Below are 9992 nucleotides of genomic sequence, written 5' to 3'. Positions count from 1 at the left end.
AAATCTTAAATTATGTTTTGGTTAGTGTTGTGATAAATTTTTTTTTTCATTGTTTCAAAATAAAGTGAGATCAAAGGGGCCAAGCTGTTAAAATCAATTATCTTTCGTGTTTTTCTTTTAAAATCTTCAATGTTTTACTCATACCAAGCTAAATACATGCAGTATTTACATCAAAGCAAGTTAAAACAACAATTATGATTTTTAAACACAACAATAATACCAAATTTAGCTGTGTATAAATACCAATTAGCAGTAATCATACATTTGTACATAATTAACATTTATTAATTAATCATCAAATTGATAAAAAAAAAAAGAAAAAAAAAAACATTCATATAATAATTCCCCAATTTTTATTCAGGAAAATATATTTTTTTTGGGTATATTCATATAAAAAAATATCTAATAATTCAACTTGAATTTGAATAAAAATTGGGTGCGAACGGACCTAGGGGGCGAACGTGTGAGGTGCGACTGAACGTGTAGGGTGTGAACGTGTATTGGGCGCGAATGGACCTGATACCGGTTCGGGTGCCATCGTGTGACTGTAGGCATCATAATTGCTTCGGCTGTTGATCAAGTCCGGGGCCATCTTCGCGCTAAATTCAAAATTTCATATTCGTATAGCCATCTGGTGTCAATTTCGGGACAGTGTGACGCCTGCATTAGGAATAAGATTTTTTTCTGTGTACATGGTTTCCTAACGTTGACTTACTCTACACTGGGAAAAGTATACTGACTCAATATATTATGTCCCAGCTCTACGTGTTTTTTTACGTGAATATTAGTCTTTAGAAGTGTCAACTTGACACTATAATCTCTCTGTATTTTCGATCACTCTGGTAATTTTATGTCACTATTGTATAAAACTCATTTGTATTTATGATGTGGCACTGCAGAGAAAAATAAATAAAAAAAAAAAAAAAAGTGAATAAATAAGTAACCCTTATAAAACCTTAACTATCTATTTTGCGAACCTTCCAGTATCTTTAATAAAGACCCCTAACAAATGTTGAATATCTTCTATGTGATGTTTGTAATTTTCATTTTCTGTTGTTGCTAATAATACTTCTGATTCAAGTGTTAGTTTTGATGTTATGAAGTAGAGTGCAGAGCGGAGTTTCTCTCTAGCCTTCTCATAATTTTCACAATACAACAGATAATGGTCAACTGTTTCTATTTGTCCACAGCTGCATTTGTCGATGAGTGCTAGGCATATCATTGATTTGTAAGAGTTTAAATTACAATATCCTGTTCTTAAACTATAGTAGTTATCCGATATATTTCAGTTGACGGTTTGTCTTTTGGAATTGTATTTTTTACATTTTGTTGAAAGGAATAATATCTTCTTCCTTTATCACTGGTGTCCCATCGGTTTTGCCATTTTAACATTACACTGTCTTTTGCTCTTTTTTGTATATCTTGTTTTGTAAATATTGGAATGCTTTGTATTTTTTCTGCCTCCTGTGCTGCTTTTTTAGCTAGTTGTTCTGCTAGTTCATTACCTTGTATATCAGCGTGTCCAGGGGTCCATTCAATGGAAACAATGATTCCTTCAGATTTTAGTGCCAATATACCGATTTTAATATCATGAATAGTTTTGCCGTAATTATCTGATTTCCAATTTAAAGTTAAAATTCCAATTGCTGATTGGCTGTCTGAGAAAATTTTGATGGATTCAGTGTTTTTTCTGTTGTTTGGAATTATAAGAAAATCTATTACCAGCTTGATAGCTACTAATTCCCCTAATAAAATAGATCCTCTATTGGAAACTGGCTGTGTTAACTCCACATGTTCTGTGCTGTTTGATATTAAAATAGCTGCCCCAGCCACGCATGGACCTGGGTTTCCTTTGCAGGAGCCATCCGTGAAAGCTAATGTTGTATTCTTTTTTAGTTGATGTATTTTTTCCAAAATAATAGTCTTTCCCTGAAATGCTTGTTCCTCTGATCTAGACTTTGAACTTCTACTACTTCTAAGGCTTCTATACTAGCTGTTGTTGGTTGGTTGAGACATAAGGCTATTCCTTTTCTTTGAATAGCATTTAATTTATTTATATGCGTGTTGTTGTTGATTTGCCATACACTGCTAGCATATAACATTGTAGACAGCACTATACTTTGATATATTTGTATTAAAATTTTTGTAGATACCTTTGCTATTCCCTTGATGTTTCTGATTATCCCTAAGGACTTTTGTGCTTTTTGCTCAACAGTGTCTATGTGTTTATTGAAATTACATTTTTCATCTAAAGTAGGGCCTAAAATTTTGGGGTTTGGATTGTATTTTAATTCCTTTCCTTGTAACATTATCTTGATGTCCTCCTTTGTCATACCATTTCTGGAAAATACACAAAATTCTGTTTTTTCTATACTGAGGTTTATTCTCCATTTTGTTGACCATTCATGGATAGAGTTAATATCTTTTTGTAACTCCTTCACTAATTCATGTTTGTCTTTGCCTGTTTTCCAGATTGTCCCATCATCAGGAAATTTACATTTGTTAGAGGAAATTTTAGCAAAAATATCAACAATAAAGATGTTGAAAAGTAAGGGGGATATAACTGAGCCTTGTGGAAGCCCAATTTGAGTTTTAAACCATTGTCCCTGATGCTTGTTTATATTACATCTTGCTTCTCTGTCTTTTCAGAGGCAGCACTAGGGGGAATTACAGGGTGCGCTTTTAACATTACCTTATGGAGCTACCTATATATGGTTAATGCATAGACTTTTTACATGTCTCACTCCAAACGTTGCCTGGATCTGCATCTGATTTTATTCTGTAATAAATAACTACAGGCACTTTAGTACCACGTGTTGAGTGCCGCATGCACTAGGATATTGTATTTTTCATCTTTTGCACTAAACATTGAAAAATTCTATTTTCATACCACAAACGTAACACTACTTTGCTTGTCTCGAGCTTTGTCTAACATTGTATAACATAAGTGGATTGATCAACTATGAAACAATCCCCTTTTTATATCCAAACTGACTAAAAAACAGAAAACGAAGACAGTACGTACAAAGTATCAAGATGCTACTCACAAAAAAGACATAAACACATAGTTGTAAAACTTTGCAGACATAAACACATAGTTGTAAAACTTTCCAGATATATAACAATAAAAACCAAATTATTGTTAATAGTCTATTAGACTATTTTCATATTACCGATTTTTGACTCCGGATTATATAATTTGTCGACTGGTTACCTTGGACATCATGGTACCAAGTCAGGTAAGAGCAAGCTTAAGAAGTAAAACCAAGCGTTCAATCGGTACAATTTTGGGGTAAAATTACCTGCTTAACATTTTTTTTTCACTACAAAATCATCATAAACAATAAACATTCCCCTCAAATTACACCGATTATATGTTTGATTTTACTTATTTTGGTTGCTCTTACTTGACCGAGTACCATGATGTCCAAGGTAACCAGTCGACAAATTATATAACCCGGAGTCAAAAGTCGGTAATATGAAAATAGTCTAGTTGTTTTTTTATTGTTACTTTTTGCGGGTAATCGTGGCCAGTGCCAAAAAGTTATTTACCCCCTCCCCCCCCCCCCCCCCAAAAAAAAAAAACGAATCGAATCGTTGATGCCTATCAAAATCGAAACTAATAGTAAGCTATTAAAAGTAAATCTGTCTTTCTTTATACAAATCTTTGATCTAACCTCTGACTTAACTGGCCACCCGCTGATTGATACTTCGACACTTGTGTAGATAAGATTGAAACAACAGCAGGGGTCCAGTTTAACCTCTGACCTCTGATCGTACCGAAGAATACGGGTTGTGCGGTTTACATTTTTCCCGCCAAAAATTACACGCGTATGAAGTTCTCCCGATTAAAAAAGTTCGCATAGATTACTTCTGCTCACTAAATGTGTAGCAATATTAAAGTAAATATAATGTTTAATTTATAGCCATCTTAAACTTGTTCAAGCCAGACAGAGATAAAAAAGAAAATAAGTGTACCCTAAATCTGACGTCATCTTACGCTGTGAAGTGTCGGGAGTTTTGTATGCTTTCTGGCAAAGGTCCCGAGGATTTCCTGCAAGATCGTCTGCAAAAGTCGAAATGACATTGATATCATCCTTTGTTTTAATGTTGTCATAGAATCAAGGTAATGCTGACCGGTATTTCCGTTCATCCTCTGAGTCTGTTCATTTTACTTTTTGTCATCAAATTGGCCGATCGTAGTTTATATGACACGATCCACAGAAAATCAAATGGTCGCCCCTAACAAGTTGGGACCAATCACTCAGTTGACAATATATCCCGTTTGGAATATAATGCCCCAAATGAGATATAAATTTAGTGTGCCCCAGAAATATCATGTTTTGGATTATTCGAGGGAAATTACCACAGGCCTATCCATGGGAAGCCCCACTATCAACGTATATTAATATACGTTGATAGTGGGGCTTCCCATGGATAGAAACAAGTGCCTGTGGAAATTACAGATTAAATGATTATATAAAAGGATACAGCTGTTGTTGGTTTATAGCAACTTTTCTTTATATGTTCAATAATCAGGTTGTTGAAGTCAATGAAGAGTTTGATCCCTTGGAAGATGCTATTTTTTCAGACAATCAATTCATTTTCTGGAAAAGTTGCTACTATTTACCTTATTACAAATGCACTTTTCAGTACTTTTGTGAATTCAAAAAATATGATTTATATCACTGTAGTCTAAATTTATATCCAAATGGGTGATTGGTCCCAACCTGCCCTAATATGACAGGAGTTGGCAGTTTTGTCAATAAATCAGAAAAATGATGTGAAAAATTAGTAGAATTCTATATATGAGCTTCACGTACATTAATGTAGAAATTCTAAATTCACTAATTTTTCAGGACTTCATTTCTGACTAAGGCCAAAAATGGCAAAATAAATCAATATTGTGTTTCTTATTTCACCCCCCCAAAAAAATAGGTAAGGTAGGTATTAACATTTTATTTTATGAAAACATTTTTATTTTGATGACAGCAGTCATGCAGCAGAAAAAAGTTCCAAATCAAATCATTTGATGTACTAGCCAGTGCTTCTTTGAAATTTAGAATAGTAATTAAATCTACAGCTTTTTTTATTTTCTGTCTTTGCATGTTCTGTGTCAGAAATATGAAAATAAACTTTAATGAAAATTTTATGCATTTCAATGATCGTAATAGGAATATGTTCTTGCCGAATAATTATCTTAAACATAAAATGGCAGTGAAAAATCTGGCATGGTATGTTATAATGTTGGGCCTAGTTGAACCTAACAATGTAAATGACACACATGTGGGAGCAGATAAGTACCCCTTGAAAACACTGTGAACTGATTCTAAGCAGCTGTTAATTATGATTTTTCGAGTGATAATACTCGGCCCTTGCACCCTCTTTATTTAATATATAGATGTGTTTTGATGTTTGACAATGTGATCTTGAAGAGTGGGTGGTTCTGACAATATTAAAACTCCAGGTTTTGAGAAGAGGGAGAATTTGAAATTTTAATTTTGTCTTAATCTACTGGTCAAATAAATTGCAGATATAAATATGACATGATTTTTTTTTCAATTTCTTGTATAAATTGTTATGGGACCAACCAGAGAAAATATAAAAGAATAAAAGTAGACATGGTGCTGGGGCAGATTCATTTATAAATGCTGGATAATCAGGATTGATTTTAGCTGTAAATTGAACTCATTTTACTCTAAAATTGTTTGTTAATTAACAAACAGATACAGTCTGTCCAACCTGAAACGATTCTGACTTTTGGTCCTACAAGACAAGATTTTGTTAATATATGTATATAAACAATATGCTATTCATTATATATATACAAATATTTAAAAAATCTCACTTGTACCTGTTCAAAGAAGTTGAGCAAAATGCGTCAACTTCGTATTTTTTATGGCCCTGCAACAAAGTTGTCATATAGTTGTACCCTTGTCCTTCATTCCGTCATTCTGTCATTCTGTCATTCCATCATTCCGTCATTCCGCAACAAACCATGATACGAACTTTTTATGCCCCCACCGTAGCGGAGGGAGCATAAAGTTTTACCCTTGTCCGTCCATATGTCCGTACATCCGTACGTCCCAAAGTTGGTTTCTGTTCTCTAACTTTAGTTTGCCTCAACCAAATGTTATGAAACTTATACACAATACTTATTACCACAAAACACAGATCAAGTTTGAATTTTGGTGGCGTCACTTAAACAGTTGTAGAGTTATGCTCTTTACAAATGGAAAAATTGCTGAATTTTCCGTTTCCATTCTCTAACTTTATTGATTTTTGGTATGTGTGTTAACCATGATGTGTTACAGATCAAGTTTAATTTTGTTCAGCTCTGCTGATTTTTGCCGTAATTACGGGTTTTGGACTTTGAAAATTGTTGAAAATCACAGTTATATGGACTTTTTTATATACGCCTTCAGAATTTGCACTGATTTTTGATATGTGAGTCTACCATGATGAGTTACAGATCAAGTTTATGTTTCGTTCCGATATGCTGATTTTCATGTCGTTTCAACACATTTTCAGTATCCACTTCCTGTTTGCTGATAGTTTGAAATTTAACTACTCATTGATCAAGGAAATTTTTCATCAAACTAGTATTGCTCTTGAGACCTGGATATTATCCATGCATGTTTGTGTCCGCATGTGTTGTTGAAATTGCAGATTTTCAAACTTTTTAAGACGGGGCCATATGTGTCGTTCCGACACATCTAGTTTGTCCATAGGTCCATCATGATGTTCTTCAAAAAGATTCATCATATCGTAATTATCCGGAATCGATGTCATTATATTTTGCGTCCATGTGATCACATTTTGCAAATTAAAAAATATCAGCTGCTCGACACAATATGAAGCCTTTTTTAACTCGTTTGATGCACTCACTCGACAAAAAGCTTCACATTGTGACTTGCAGATGATATTTTACAATATCAATATGCAGACAACCTGATAATCAGTACATTTTGGATAGACATTTTTACAAACAATGTTCTCCTGAATGTTCGATTAGACAAATTTCTTTTCAAGACCTCTATGTGTCACTGTTAAGGATTTTAAGATGGGATAGAATTCAGGTGGGGGATCCAGGATTTAAAAAAAGTGGGCCCCTAGCAACATTTGAGTGATACTTGTAAATAGTCTATGCATTTATAATATATGGAGCTCCATATGTTTTTTCTTTTTAATGTATCCTTTGGTTTTCAATTCTGGAGTTAATATTTAATAGCTGAATTTTGACCTTGGACTGAGACCAAAAAAAAATATGTGTGTTTACCGTCTAGGATTGGTAGCCATAGGTGGCCCCAGATTCAGAAATTGCCTTTTCCCCTTCTGGTATCGAATCCTGTATTACCTTTACCGAAGTTGTTATTTACAGTCAGATATATTTTTACTCTGTTTTACACATTTCTTGTTGAGAATTATTCTGCATTAAATTAGAGGTTGAACATAAAGAACATTGCACACATACATGTAGGTGAAAGTATGATTTCTAATATAAAAAACATTCATAGAATGACATTCCTTCTGAAAATGAAGTACATGTAGCACTGCAGGAAGATGTTCCTAAAAATCTATTTGCCGTTTGGGAAATTAAGTGGCCAGTGGGTGACTGCTTATTAGGAATCCCGTAATAAAACCAATGGAGCAGAGTTCATGAAAGTTTTTTTTTTTTGTCAGCCCAAGGACTGACAAACAGCAAACTTTTGCTGGTCCTTCATTTTTAAGATTTCGGATTTACTATTTAGATGCCACTATTTAGAGATGTGTCAAGACTTGCAGAAACTATAAAACACCATTTTATTTATCTACAATCACAATCTTCACGATAAACTTTTGAATCCACAAGCCTGAAGCTCAATTTTACGAAAATTTTAGTTGGATTCTGTTGGCTTGTAGAGAAGAATTTTAAGCCCAAAAGCAATTTTACAAGCCTGGGCTGGTGGTCTTGTGGTTAAGCGTGATGACTGATTGAATCAACTTTTCACATGCAATTTTATCAGCATCTTTTTCTTGTGGCACTGTTATAATGGTACTTAATAATATTCTGAAAAAGATGTGTATTGTGAAATTTACCCCTTTTTCATGTCCCATTCTTGGGCAGTATGTTTTTCGGTCTGTGCGTCTGTCCGTCCATCTGTCCCGCTTCAGGTTAAAGTTTTTGGTCAAGGTAGTTTTTGATGAAGTTGAAGTCCAATCAACTTGAAACTTACTACACATGTTCCCTATGATATGATCTTTCTAATTTTAATGCCAAATTAGAGATTTGACCCTAATTTCACGGTCCACTGAACATAGATAATGATAGTGCGAGTGGGGCATCCATGTACTATGGACACATTCTTGTTTCAAATATATTCTAAGGGAGCCATTATAATCTTCGTTATCAAAACTTGTGACCTATCTACAGGGTTCGACATTAACTTTTATACCAACTTGTCCAGTTGGGCAAGTGCCCTATTACTTTTACTTGTCCGAAAGTGAAATCTACATGCCCAAACTTTTACATGCTATTTTTGTGGTTGTAATGTAGTACATGCAGATAAAATATAGTTATCATGTATATGGGGTGTAAATTGATTATGGAGTATGAAAATATACTATGAGGTATATATGAGCCGAGGAGGGAGGGAAAAGATCGATGAATATACGGGAATTGGATCATTTACATAGAGATACTTATTTCATAATAATTTATCTAAGAAATGCCATTTCAAATAACCCTTCTTGATAAACTGACAACAACTGACAAATTTGTTAAAGTTTAATTTCATTTTCTCTTTCAAGCTTTTACGTTTTTCCATCTTAGGGAAATACACATCCGATGTCAAATTATAAAGTTAGAAAAACGAAAATAGACCTCCGCTTTCCATTGGTCGGTGGGAATAACACGTGCGTCGGAAACGCCCGAGTGGTGTCCCGATGGATAACGATAATGACGAAGCAACGCCGCGGCCACCTGATTGGCCAATATTTTTAAACGTGATCTATTTTTGGTAAAATGGGGAATTAGTGTGAACAATTGACGAAATATACGCATTGAAGGGGGGTTAAGACCACTTTACTCGACCGTGCGGTGTTATCACTGAGTAATCTATGGACAAAACAACAGACACTATTGATTTTGTGAAATTTTAATCATATAACACTTTTTTTTCACTTGCCCGATCGGACAACCAAGATGATGTTTTTACATATCCGAATACGGCATTAGCTTGCCCCGGGCAATCGAACAACCGTAAGTGTCGGAACCTGATCTAACATTTACAAGTTTATCTAAGGCCACCCTTAAAAAAATATTTGTTTGATGTTGCCTACCTATGTCTCATAGGGATGGGTAGGAAGGTAGGGATTTTTTTTCTCTTTTGCCAACAACATAAGTTACATGTTTCAGACAAGATGTTAGAGGCAATAGAGCAGGAAAAAATAAAAAAAAAAAAAAATTGAAATGATTTGTGTCACAAAATTTTCAAATTAAAAGACTTTTTAAACAAATTGCATAAATGTTCATCTCCCTTTTAATACTTCAAATGAGATTTGAACAAATGCTTTTGATATGCTGCTATTATTTTCTTTTTTTTAACCCTGATATCATTCTTATAAAAAGCAAACTTCATACTGTGACTGAGATGTCAATGTGCAGAATACTTGAATTATACTTGTGACTAAAACTAAAAAGGTGTGGGTATATCTCAAGAGACCGCAACTGGACTGGACAACAAGAAAATCTAAAGTTTATCATTGTTTATTCATTAGTTTTAATATATACATGTGTATTTATATAAAACTTTTTCAAGTTTCTAGAAAATGGCTTTCTTGGGTGCTGATCCAGCACATGGGATACAAGAAAGGAGACAGAGTGTTGCTATACATGCTGGTTTACCAGGAAGACGGAGGAGCACAGTAGGATCTCTGTTAATGAATACAGAAAGCTTAAAAGAAAGACAGGTGAACATTAAGTTTTGTTTGTAATTTAGATTGACGCTTGA

At 34.1% G+C, this 9992-nt stretch overlaps 1 protein-coding gene across 1 annotated transcript in view; it reads left to right on the top strand.

The window, feature by feature from the left end:
• The first annotated feature begins 9808 nt into the window (after positions 1-9808).
• LOC127701706 (dynein axonemal heavy chain 8-like) overlaps positions 9809-9992 on the top strand; it is a 166696-nt gene continuing 166512 nt past the window's right edge. The window contains exon 1 of the mRNA XM_052205709.1: positions 9809-9951. Within this exon, the coding sequence (XP_052061669.1) occupies positions 9811-9951 (141 nt within the window). The 5' untranslated portion in view covers positions 9809-9810. The remainder of the gene's footprint in view (positions 9952-9992) is intronic.

Source organism: Mytilus californianus, unplaced genomic scaffold (assembly GCF_021869535.1).
Source record: "Mytilus californianus isolate M0D057914Y unplaced genomic scaffold, xbMytCali1.0.p SCAF_5, whole genome shotgun sequence".
In the NCBI taxonomy this organism is placed as follows: domain Eukaryota; kingdom Metazoa; phylum Mollusca; class Bivalvia; order Mytilida; family Mytilidae; genus Mytilus; species Mytilus californianus.
Note: the sequence above shows the minus strand (reverse complement) of the source record. Positions and strands in the feature narration are given on the sequence as shown.